Below are 13,261 nucleotides of genomic sequence, written 5' to 3' on the forward strand. Positions count from 1 at the left end.
ACCTCCTCCCATTTAGAGGCTACCCAGTTCTTAGTTTGCAAACAACCTCTAGCTCGTTAAAGGGCACACAGGCTCTTGCGCACCCTGCAGATCACTCTCCAAACCTACATCAAACGCCAGTTGCCCAAAGGTCCACTCCCGCGCCACCTTTTCATTACTGGAAGGAAAAAAAAATGGGGGAGAGAGGCTGATACTGTAAATGAATGGATTAATCACTTCTTCCTATTACATCAGCAGCCCCAGCCCTTTCCACCGCCGCGCCCCGCACTTCTTCTTGTCTTGAACACCGACTCCTCACCGGACACCCGCCACACACACACACACACACATTATATATACACCCAGATGCCTCCCCATTACCCCAGGCTCCCTCCCCTTCCCCTCGGCCTGGGGATCTAGGCGGGGACTAAGGGAGCAGAGTGAGGGCCGGCTCCTTGATAAGAGACGAGCTCCTATTGGCCCCGGCGCCGGGATGCTTCTGTTCTGGCGCCTCCCATTGGCCCTCCAGTCGGAAGCTCCGCCCCTCTCCTCCCCCGCCCCGTCCCTCGATTGCTCAGCTCCGGCGGCGGCGGCTGCCGGGCCCTCCCCCGCCCCGCTGTGGTGAGTGACTGACTGAGCGTGTGGTGTCTACGGCGGTGTCAATGGCTCCTCCTGCCACGGAGCAGCAGCAGCGTCGGCAGCAGCAGCAGCATCAGCAGCATCATCATCATCATCGGCGGCGGCAGCCACAGCAGCAGCAGCAGCGGCGGCGGCAGCGACGGGGCTGAGCAGGAGGCGGAGGAGGAGGCGGCGGCGGCGGCGGCGGAGGCGGAGGAGGAGGAGGACCCCGAGGAAAGGCTCCTTTAAGGAGGAGGAACGACTACGCCTCTTTTTTTTTTCTTTTTTTTTCCCCCCCGGTCTCCTCCCTTCACCCTCGTTTCCCCTTCTGTGAGGAGAGAGAGGGGGGGAGGAGAGAGAGGAGGCCGAGGAGAGGAAAAAAAGATTCCTCACAGAAATCTCTTTGAAGGGGTGCGGGGGGGTAGCAGAGGAAGGAAAAAAAAAGGAGCCCGGCGCCCCCTGCTCCCTCCCTCCCTGCCTCCTCCCTCCCGCTCGCTCGCTCTCTTCTCCTCCTTCTCCCCTCCTCACCCGCCCGCCCACTCCCCCCAGCCACCGCCGCCGGAGACCGTGCTCGGGAGACGGCGGGACCGGGATCGGGGTCGCGATTCTCCTCGGGATCCCCGAGCGGGTGGCCGGTTGTCCTTTCTCTCTCTCCCCCGCGGCCCCGGCCTCGGCCTCGGCTCCTCACCGCCCTCGCCCCTCCCTCGCCTCTCGGCCTCCTCTCTCTCCCGGCGGTGCGTCGGCCCGCCGCCCCGGCCTCCTGTGCCGCTCTCGTCCCCGGGGCCTCTGGGTCTCCTCGGGGGCCCCCTCTCCCCCGCCCCTGTGTCTCTGTGCCTCTCCCTCGCCCCCCTCTCCTCTCCTCCCCTCTCCGTCCCCTCTTCTCCCCCAAATCCCCGGGTGCGGGGTGTGTGTGTGTGTCCCTCCGCCAACGCCGCCACCTCAGCCCGGCAAATGAACTCCGTCCGAGCCGCCAACCGGAGACCCAGGCGAGTGTCGAGGCCGCGCCCGGTGCAGCAACAACAGCAGCAGCAGCAGCAGCCGCCGCCGCCGCCTCCCCAGCAGCAGCAGCAGCAGCCCCAGCCCCAACTGCAGCAGCAGCAGCAGCCCCAGCCCCAGCCGCCACCTCCGCCGCCGCCGCCGCAGCAGCCCCAGCCCCAGCAGCAGCAGCAGCCTCCGCCGCCGCCGCCGCCGCCTCCGCCGCCTCAGGAGCGGAACAACGCCGGGGAGCGGGGTAAGACTGCGGCCTCCGCGGCCTCCTCCCCCGCCCTCCTGCCCCCGGCCCCGGCCGAGGGGGGAGGGGGCGGCGGCCCTCGGGCTCGGGCTCCCAGGGGGTGGGGGGGGAGTCGGGGGTTATCGGGGAAGGCGCCCCGCCGCGGCGGGTCTCCCCGCTGCCGCAGTGCCCGGCCCGGGCCCCTGTCTCCAGGAAAAGCCCCGGCTTCCCCACTCGCCTTGGCTCGCGCTCAGGCCGCGCTTTGTTTGGTTTCGGGGGCTCGGCACACCCCCCCTCCCCCGTCCCCGGACCCCAGGGGGAGTCCGGGAGTGGGTGGGGGGGGAGGTGGGCTCGCCGTGGTCCCCCTCCTCACTGGTCCCGGGGGTTGGGCTCTTCCCCTTCCGATGGAGACTGGGGAAGAAGGAACGGGGAATGGAATTGCCGGTGTTGGGTGAGGAATTTGTTCTCCCTGTCCCCTTTCTTAACCGGGTTAGTGAGCCTCCCCTCTTGGTGGGGCTCGGGGGAACCCCGCGGCCGGAGGGCTTGGCCCGGGAACTTGTTTTCACCCCTCCAGCCCCGCTTCGCTCGGTAGTCACGGGGTGGGGGGTGGGGTGGGGTGGGGGGAGTCGCGGTTCTTCCAGCCCTACGATGTTTGCTGCGCAGTTTGGTTTTGGTTACAGAATCCCGGGGAGGGGGGTGGTGTGTGAGAGTGGGGGTGGGGAAGGGACCCGTTAAATCTAGACCTTTAAAATAAATAAATAAACAGACCATCGGCCATTTCCAGCCCCCTCCCTCCCTCCTGGTGCAATTACCCCTACGCTGTTTCTCCCAGTACCCCTTGTTTCCTGCCCTTGTGCACCCCCACCCCGCTTCACCTCCTATCCTCTGGCCTGCCCCGATCTCCTGGCGTGGACTTTATAATACTCCTACCTTGGAGCCCAGTGTCTGGAGAACGTGTGTGTTGTGTGTCTTGTCCAAGGCCTAGTGAAATGTGTCAATTGGACCCGACTGTTTAGCTCTCGGTATGGTAACCACCATTGTCTAAAGGGCTGAGGCTCCTCGGGATTGGATTCCTGCTTTAGTGAAATGGTACAGTTATTTTGGGAGGCTGTGAGGTGGGAGTGTGCCCCTTGGTCACCAAGCTGCTTAACTATTCTCTTTTTAACTAAATGCTGCCAGTGGAGGGGCTTGCTCCCTGTACCGTATTTGCAGCTTTGTTTTTTTAAAGAGGAAGAGAATTGTTAGGAGACATTTTGCATGTTGTATAGTTGAGAAGATTAGGTTTTAATTTTTTATGCGTTGCTTGTCACATCTTGAATGATAAAGGGAACTAATCTTGAATGCAGTTACCATCTTGGAAACATGGTGTTTTTTTTTAAGTGGTGGCTCTCTGTCTTATTACTTGGTCAGATTATTGAATAGATGAAAGAGAGAAATGCCGATTTGCAAAATAACTTTACCCATTTCTTCCCTGGTCATTGTAAAAACTGTCATTTGGGGAGCAGGTTATTATGTATGACATGAAAGGATGTGAGGCTGCAAGTCCAGTTGAACGTCTTGTGCAGATTCTAGAAATTCTTAATTTACTGATTGGTGAACTGGAATTTTATTTTCATCATTTCCTTTTTCTGTGTGACAGGAATGCAGGAGTTTCTTTTCCTGTGTCCCACTCAAATAATTAACTTGACACTTTTATAAGTAGTTAAAAAAAATTCTAACGAACAATTCATAGTTCTGTTTTAAAGACTTACAATGTTCAGTCTTGGGGTGTTGCTAGCACTAAATTTGCTCAAGGTGTATTAATTTGTTAGTAACCTTGCCAAAAATCTTCTGATTTAGTAAAATGTAATATAGTCACGTGACTTATTTTAAAAAAAATTCTTTGACTAATTCCCAGAGCCCCCTTTTTTAGTCTGTGTCATTTAACCTGCTGATGAACACTAAACTTTAGTTATCAATATCAAGCTATTTGTTCAGCTAGATTATCTCTGACATTTTTCTTTCTTTCAAATCCAGTAGTTGCTTTTCATTTGAAGTAGAGTGGTAATCTGGATATGGAAATTGTAGGTTGTATGCCAATAGTTAAGAGTTCCTGTCTTTGTTTTTGATACTTGTAAACTGTCTGATAATACCCATGAATCAGAATTTCAATAAGTAGCAGAGCCTTCCTAACAAGATTCAGTCTAGGATCTTTACTGTGCTGTAAGGACAAACTAATTTGGGTTTTTTTTTTGTTTGTTTGTTTTTTTGAAGTAAAAACACTTTCTCATTGGTTAGACTCTCCGAGAAACCTTTAATGATCTTCTTAAGTTTAGAGGATTGAATAAATTACCAAGTTAATAAGCAAAAACTGTAGGTGATAATATTAGTATACTAACATTATATTAAACCATGAATACATTTTTTCTTTGCAAACTTGAATACTTTTAAAAGGGTCTTAAATTTCTGTATGAAAACTTTGGGATGAGGTGAGTTTTAAAATTTAGTGATTTATAGAGGAAAGAGATTCCTTTCATTAGTTATGTTTCTGGCTTCCATAATTCAAGGTGTGTAATGAAAATGACTTTTTTTTTTTCTTAAAGAGATCTTACATTTTATTGAGTTATATTGCATTAGTACATAAGAAATGCCAGAAGGGATTAGATCAACTTGCTGAGCTACTGCATTGAGACTCAGTGGTCCTTAAGATAATTTCAACATCAGTTTACTATCCATGTAAAAGCTCTTATTTTTCATGTGGTGGATATGTCTTTTGCTTATAAGGATAAAATAGACATCAATTAGTTATCTGTGGAGAAAATAATTTACTAGGACTGTGGTACTGGTGTACCTTCTGTTTCCCTTTCCAAGCATTATTTTAGCATCTGAAATTCATGTTACCTATATTTCAGCTATATTTCAGTCTTCTACATGACCAGTGTTTGAGGGGGAGAGTAGCTTAGGAATATGATAGGGAAGTCTTTTAGAGGGCCTCCCAGGTTCCCGGAGGAGTCATAAGGCTCTTTAGACACCACTTCAGGAAATACTGACTTAAGTATGTCATGGAATGCTGCATTTATCTATAGACTATCCAAAATGTCCTTTGTCAAAGGCAGAGTACTAATTACCAGACTTCTGGTCTGTCCATTTAAATTCTTGAGCTTTGAATGTCATATACAGAAACATGTTTACCTAATAGAAGATAATTGGAAGTGTTTCAAAGAGGAGGGAATAAGATTTTATTAATATAAAAACTGTTGTTACATCTAGGATCTAAAATAGTTTTGCAAAATGAAACTGAAGTAGTGTGTTTTTTACTTCAGAAATATTTGACACTCTACATTTTTTAAAAATTCAAGTACTGAGTTTATGTTCTTCACTCAGATACTGTTTGATAAGAGATTTGCAGAACAGAAAAAGATGTTTGCTTATTCTCCAAGATGGAATATAAGTAGCTGAACAGGTATTTTGGTGGTTAAAGTTAAGATTTTGTTCTTGATATTGAATTTAAAAGAAAAAAAGTGGGTGACAGCTACAATTTGTATTTTAGCTATAGAAAAAATTCGAGGCTCTTTTTAAAGGCAAAAAGTTTATTATGCATATGTAATAACAGTCATAGTTCAAGGAAATTTATTGTGGTTCTCATGATCTTTTGGTTTCTATTCTTAAGGAGATCAGGCTGGGTTTTTTTTTAAGAATTAAAAAAGTCTCAGCTATAACTTGAGCTGCTTCCCTGTTTTGTAGTATTTTTTTTAAACCCCTTCTTAACAAACAAACCTGTAGCAAGATTCAATATGAGCTTTTAGGAATATCCTATCACAGAATTGGGCAGGGGAATCCCTGGAGATGTTGGTCTTGAGTTTTGATTGGCCCCTTTTTAAGGAACTTCTACCTATGTCAGCTCCCTTCAGGCTCCATTGCATGCCTGCATGCACACATACACATGTGCAAACTCACTCTCTGTCTCTTTCTCATATTTTTTTTTGGAAACTTGTAGCAGTAGGAATTCAGGTCAGGGAACTCTACTCTGGTTTCAGGAGTTTAGGTGAGTATGTACGTATGTACCTTGGGGACAAGGCTAATGAAGATGAAAAAGTCTTTGGCTACTACCTGGCATGGCAAGTTGGGAAGAATATCAAGTACTTTTCTTTTTCTGCTTTTTTTTTTTAAATCAGGATAAGAGTCCCTGATCCCTGTGTGAGGAGGGAATCACTTTATATTTTTCCTAGATTTTAAGATCATTTAAATTTTTCAAGAAGGATCTGTTGGGAACTTTATCAGATTGGGAGAGGTGGATCATCTACCTCTTAAGGTCTTAAATTAAGGAATTGTAGCATTCAAGGCTACTGGGTCAGTCTTTCTGTGCAGCTTTACTTTTAAAATAATAAGACTTCAATGAAGAATTGTTATAGTTTGTGAACCATTATGATGCTGGGATCCTTTTGTTTCTCTCTCTTTCTCTTATTCAACTTGTACCTCTTGTTCATCTGTGTATACTTTGTGCATTCTAAAGTTTCTGTGAAGTGTCATTTGGTTCTACTCCCACCATTTCTCTTTTAGTTATTTTTGATCCTCTTCCTGTCTTCCAAAGATACAGCATCTTTGCCAAACTACCTTAGTATCATGTGAACACTCAGTGAGCATCCTCTATTTCATTAGTGAACTGTCCTTAAGGTTGGCATTAGTTTGGTTCAAGTCCTGTCTCTGACACCAATTAGCTTTGTGACCATGAGGAAGATATTTACTCTCTCAGTTCTTCCAAGCAACTCTGACTATAAGCAGCAGACCAGTTTCTACTCTGCATAGGTGGAGGGATTTTCCACAGTGGAGCTTCCTACATGTAGGAAATCACAGGTCCAAAAAAAAGTCACTGTTTGAAGCAGTAAAATATTGTCCAATTTAGAGCTAATTCTCTGGAGTAGCATTCAGAATAATCCCTTAGACTGATATTGAGACTTTGAGCATTGCCATATGCAAATGTAGGTGGTGCTGGAGCCAAGTTTGTTCATATCTAACGAGGTGAAACCATAGATTGCTGATGCAAATGACTAGAGTTTTCCATGTACAAAGAGAAGGGTGAATTTTCCCAAAATTACTCATAAGTTCAGAAGTTGGGTTTTTTGTTTTTTGTTTTTTATTATTTTTTTTTTGTTAGTTCATGGCTAAGGACAGAGACTGTTTTTAGAAGAAAAATGTAGGTTAAGTTAATGTTGGACTAAGGTACTAATTTAAAAATTATTTTTGACTGGCTGTTTTCTGGAGCAAATTTCCCATGGTACTAATGTGTATACTAGACAAGCTTTGGTATTTTTATTTCCTGACCATATACTTGTACTTTTCCTACATTTCTTGATTTTTGACTTCCATCTCTTTAGCCTCTGTTGAAAAAGCTCCTCAACCCACCACCCCAGCCAGGTCATTAATGGAACATTTAATCACAAAATCCAGTGATCTTTTTCAGTCCTTATGTTCCTTCAGCTACCTGTTCATTGCCTTTGACCATGTTGACTGTCACATTCTCCTGGATTTCTTCCTTTCCACCTCCAAGGTTGTATAAGTTTACTCTCCTGTTTCTATGCTTGCAATTTTACAAACCAAAGTATTATTATCCAGCCACTATTCCTCTGTATGGGTTATCTCTTCTATTGGAATCTAAGCTCCTAGAAGGCAGCTACTATCTTTGCTTTTGTTTGTTTCTCCTGAACTTGTCAGTGTTTGGCTCTGGGAAGCATTTTTAATAAATGCTTTTCCTTACATATATTAAGTCCTCTTTTGTTTTCCCAGACAGCACTCTTGTCCTCCTGTTATTCTTTTGTTTCAGTCATGTCTGACTCTTCATGACACCATTTGGGATTTTCTTGGCAAAGATACTGTCCTTTTCAGGCTGATCGTACAGATGAGGAACTGAGGCAAACTGGGTTAAGTGACTTGCCCAGAGTCACATGGCTAGTAAATGTCTGAAGCCATATTTGAACTCAGGAATATGAATCTTCCTGACTACAGGTCTGAGGCTCTATCCACTTTGCCACTTAGCTGCCGGTCTTGTCCTCTCTAATTGCTCCTATCAGACAATAAACATTTACTATGTACCACACTCTGGCTTCCTTCAAGTCCTAGCTCAAATCCCAACTTTTATAGGAAGACTCCTAATCCATTATAATTCTAGCATTTTCCTTGCATTGATTATGTTCCTAATTATTCTGTACATAGCTACTTTGTACGTTTTTGCTTGCATATTGTCTCATTCATTACATTATAATTTTCTTGAGGACCAGGACTGTTTGTCTTTTGTCTTTGGGAAATGCCCTCTTTTGGGGGAAGGGAGAGGGAAATGATACAAATACCAAAAAGACAGTCTCTGACCTCAAGGAGCTTACACTCTAATGAGGTAAGACTACACACAAAAGGAAACTGGAATAGGGGCAGATAAGGTAGGAAGCCTTGGGCCTGTGGCATAATGGAGAAGCTGTGAGAAATGCAGAGATGGCTGGCCTTGGGGTCATCCTTATGTGCAGACTTTGGGAGGAACTCTCTACCTTACATGCAGAGGGCTCCCAGAGCCAGAGGGCACTGATGAAGTGTGAGTACCAAGGCTCATGCAGTCTTTCAGGATGATGAGATGCCTGATGGTATGATGAAGAAGTAGAAAGGGTTGCTCTTCTCTATTATTTTGTTGTTGATTCTTCTTCCCCTTTCCTGCTGACTGTTTAAGCTGATGTTGGCCACAACTAGGACTTGACTTGAGCCCTCTTCTCACCCTGTCTTGTCCTTGGCGATCTCACCCACTTCCGTAGCTTCAGTTAATGCAGTACAGTTTAGCTGAGTGCTAGATTTGAGAGCAAACCACTTGGTTTCAAGGCTTGGCTCTCTTAAGCTTATTTGGCATTAGGCAAGTCACAACCTTTGTGATTTTTTATCTTTTAAGTAGGTGATTTAGACTAGATATCTTTAAGATCCTTTCCAACTCTGAAATCCTCATGGACCTTTATACAGATGATAACCAAAATCTAATTCTAGCTTTGGCCTCTTTCTCCCATGCTCCAGAACTTCATGTCTACTTGGCTATTCCACCAATTCAAACTCACTGTGTTTGAAAGTGAGCAAATTATATTTATCCTCAAAACTTACTGTTCCTTCTGTCTCCATTATTTTTGAGTGACATTACCATTCACTCAGTTTCGTGTATTTAAAAGTTCATATTGTCTTTGATTCTATCATTTCCTTCATCTGTCTTCATTCTAGGTTATCAAGGTTTCTTGTTTCTACTTCTCAAATCTCTCTCCTGCCTGTCTTCTGCACTGTTTCCACTGGTACCACTTTAGTACAGATTTCACTACCTTCTGTTCTATTACAGTAGCCTCTTAACAGGTCATCCTGCTTCCACTTTTAACTTCTTTCAACCCATCCTTAACACGGCTGCAACACATAATTTTACGTATGCATGAATCTTGTCATGTCACTCCTTTGTTCAGAATACTGGTCCTCCCTCTTGTCCATCATGTAAAGTTCAAATAACTTTGCTGGGCATTTAATACATCTACATTCTAGGCCCTAGCTCTCCCCAGCTTAATATGTAGTTTTATTCTGCAGTCATCTTTAACTAAATGGTGTTTTCTACACATCCTTTACTTTCCTCCTCCTGTGTCTTTGTTCAGACTCTACACTACATTCCTTTCTTTAATACCCATTCCTTAAAGCGTAACTCAGATTTCTTCTAGGAAGTCTTTCCTAATTTCCACCAGGTAATAATTTCCTTTTTCACATAGTAGTCACATAGAATTTTGGCACTTAGGAACCAATACCCTTATCGAGGACATGAAATTATTTTTTTTTAGGGGGTGGGGATCCTCAGCATCTACCATAACACCTTGCATATAGTAGGCATTTATAAGTGTTTCTTGACTTGAATTATTTTTGTATGAGTTAGAGCCTACCGCTTTGTAAATTCCACAAGGTCATGGATCCTATCTAAATTTCATATCTAGCAGTGCTGTGCACACAGTTGATGCACTAATTATTCATTGAGTTGAATTTATGGAATTTAACTTAAGAAACATGCTTCTTACACTTACATTGTTAACATATTTAATCTAAGGAAAATAGAAAAGTGAAAGGGACTGATATTTTTTATATATAATTTAGTCAATGGGCAAAAGTATTTGAAAACAATTTTAACTTGAAAATCAATTGATTTTAATTTCTTAATTAGAAACATTGAATAAGATTGTAGTTACAAAGTAGAGGTATATTTTATATGTTAATATAATTCAGTTCAACATATGTGTAGTAGGCATATACCATATGTGGAAGTCTGTGCTTGGTGTTGAGATAAAAATTTTGGTAAGCCAAATTGCCTTTTGGGGAGTTTACAAACTAAGGGGATATATCCCCCTCCCCCATACACACAAATTAGATATATAACCTTAATACAAAATAAGTAGATAAGTACCTCAAGTATAAAAGAAACTTTTCTGTGGAGTCTAATGGGAAGGATCCAGGAACATTTAGGGCTTGAATTTCCTTTGAAATGGGACTTGAGAGATGGGTAGGGAAATTCGATTGTGATTTTTGATTTCTTGTTATCTGATTCTGCCCATTACATTACAAAGGAAAGGAGGTATAGATTATTGAGTAGATGGGAAGCAAGTCTGCAGTCAAGAAGATGTTTAAGTCTTGCCTCTGTCACTTATATTGGCCCTCTGATTCTAGGCAAGTCAATTAATGTCTCAATGCCCGTGGACAACTCTTTAAGACCATAAATTTCAGAACAGTTGCTGATCTGCATTGGTAGATTGAAATGACCTATATAGATAATCACAAGTTGATGCCTTCCCCCAATATTTTGAAGATAACTCAACCTCGGGTCTTGGAGATTTCTCCTACTTGGGAGTTTATTTTCCAGTAACGTCTTATGTAGTCTTGACCAAATCCCTGTATGAATGAGAGAATGAATTTCGAGACTTGTTTGGCTGGGGTTAATAGTGAATTATATGACTGGAGAAACAAGGTGTTCTCATTGTGAGCTAAGGTCATAAAGTTGAAGCCTTTGGTATTTCTAAGAATTAACCAGGCTGGTCCGTTGTCAGCCGTATATCTTATCTACTAACCCTGAATGGTTAGGGACATTACAAGACTTCTTCAGGTTATCTAGAATTTCAGCACCAGTGGAAGCAACCTTATTTCAGGAAAGGGGACCCCAAGGAAAGTCAGGTCATAAGTGAAGTAGTCGGATCTTTTTTCTCCTAAAGTCTACATCAGGAAATGAACTTCTGCAGGAGATGAAGGTGCAGCCAGTCCCCTTTAGATTGATTTGCACCTTTGGCACTTTTCCATTACAAATTCTACCAGTAGGTGAATGTAGAATCAGTGTGGGTTTACCTTATTTCCCTTGTGGAAAGTGCCCATTCAGTATGACTGTAGAGCTCTTAAAAGCCACTAGTAGCAATCCATAGAAGAAAACATTGATTCTTGTGATTCTAGGCCTTTGATGCAAAGTAGTTTGTTTGGGTGATAGGGTAGTTTATTGCTTACCCCCATTTAAAAGTGCGAAGGATTTAGGTTCCTTGACAAACACATGGTTAGCTGTTGTTTGGGTAAATCTGACATTAGGACTAGTTGACTAAGGCAGCAATTTGATCGAGACCCCGACTTGGGTAACCTTGGACACCTAATAATAAGGAACATTGCCTTTTTTTAAACTTCTGTCGGCTTGGACAAGGCACCTGGATGCTCCCCCTCCCCGCCCCCGTAAAATTTAGGTAGTAATGCTGGCCACTTACTCTGTGTAAAATAATTAGTAAAAAATTAAGAGCCCTATCTAGCTGTGTGCTTTTGGGCAAATCATTCATTTACTTAACTTTTCTAGGCCTCAGTTTACTCATCTGTAAAATGAATGAATTGGGCTACATGTTTTGAAGTTCCTTTTTAGCCCTACCTTAATGATTATGCTGCTCTGGTTTAGGGACCTGCTCCTTAGTTCCTAAAGTTAGTTACCTGATTCTGAACTTTTATGTTTTTGCTTCTAAGTGGTATTTACAGTGGGGCTGCTAGGTGGCACAGTGGATAGAGCCTCAAACTGTAGTCAGGAAGACTTATCTTCCTGAATTCAAATGTGGCCTCAGACACTTACTTAGCTGTGTGACCCTGGGAAAGTCACTTAACCCTGTTTGCCTCAGTTTCGTTCCTGGAAAATGAGCTGGAGAAAGAAATGGCAAGTCACATATATCTTTACCAAGAAAACTCCAAATGGGATGATGAAGAGTTGGGCATAATTGAAATGATTGAACAGCAGTAGCAACTGTATTCATAGTGTGGTTAGAATGTATGAGTAGAATGTATGAGAGAGCTGAGTTTAGGAAGATGTAAGTTTTCTTTCATAATACTTTTATTCACTTGTTACATTTTGGAGATGGGTAAAGCCAGGTGTGTGAAATATACCTAGGTATGAGTTATTCATTGGAGGTAAAATAACATTGTTTCTTCCAATTTAGTTTGTATTGCCTTTTTGAAGAGGGTAGGATTTTGTGTGAATAAAGATTTAGCAGGTGAAAAGTGGGTGATCACTTTGGGCAAATGCAGGTGATATGGAAGAAATTGACAGAAATTCAAAGGTTATCAATGAAACTACTAGTTCCATAGTTACCACTGAAATATTCCTCACCAAATCTAAAAGTATTGTCTCATTATTCATCCTTCCTGACTTCCCTGCTACCTTCATTCATTCTCTTTTCCTAGAAACTCTCTTCTTTTAAGTTTATACTACATTGTTTTTTTCCTGGTTCTTCTGTTTGACCAGTTTTTCTCAGTTTTCTTTTCTGGCTCTTCCTCCAGGGCATGCCCATTAAGCACGGGTATCTCCCAAGGATTCTGTCCTGACTCAACAATACCGAAACTCATTCCCGGGCCGCCCCCCCCCCTTTCCCCTTTCCCAACTTGCCTTCCAGTTAGCACCCACCACGTCTTCACTTAAATTAATTCCACAGTATGTCAAGTTTTGTCTTTTTCTTCTTTCATAACATCTCTCTTATATGTCCTCTTTTCTCCAGTCATAGAGCTAACACCCTGGTACAGGCTCTCATCATTTCAGTACTTAACTATTGCAGTAGCCTTCCCCCAAGTCTCTCCCCATGCCAATCCATCCTTCATTTACCTGTCAAATTGATTTTCCTAAAGTTAATGTCTGGCCATGTCACTCCTGTCCCTCGCTCAATAAAATGTTCTGGCTTTGCTTCCTGTTGCTTCCATAATCAAATATTAAAAATGTTCTGCTTGCCATTTAAAGCCCTTTACAACCTGGAATCTTCCTATCCTTCCAGTATCTTAAACTGTATTCCTTTCCACATGCTCAATGATTGTTACACTGGCCTACTTGTTCTTCCACATGACACTCCTTGTCATACCTCCCTACTCCACACATGCAGTGACTGTCCTTCATGTTTCAAATGCTTCCTCACATCTACCTCTTTGCTTCTCTTC

At 43.5% G+C, this 13,261-nt stretch overlaps 1 protein-coding gene across 2 annotated transcripts in view; it reads left to right on the forward strand.

Moving 5' to 3' along the window:
- Positions 1-846: 846 nt before the first annotated feature.
- FBXO11 (F-box protein 11) overlaps positions 847-13,261 on the forward strand; it is a 111,552-nt gene continuing 99,137 nt past the window's right edge. The window contains exon 1 of one of the 2 annotated variants that reach the window (XM_036748561.1): positions 847-1,828. In XM_036748561.1, coding sequence (XP_036604456.1) covers positions 1,549-1,828 — 280 coding nt within the window. In that variant the 5' untranslated portion in view covers positions 847-1,548. Of the gene's footprint in view, positions 1,829-2,812; positions 2,830-13,261 lie in introns of those variants that run through there. The other variant, XM_036748562.1, reaches the window with a different exon arrangement.

Source organism: Trichosurus vulpecula, chromosome 3, assembly GCF_011100635.1.
Source record: "Trichosurus vulpecula isolate mTriVul1 chromosome 3, mTriVul1.pri, whole genome shotgun sequence".
Taxonomy (NCBI): Eukaryota; Metazoa; Chordata; class Mammalia; order Diprotodontia; family Phalangeridae; genus Trichosurus; species Trichosurus vulpecula.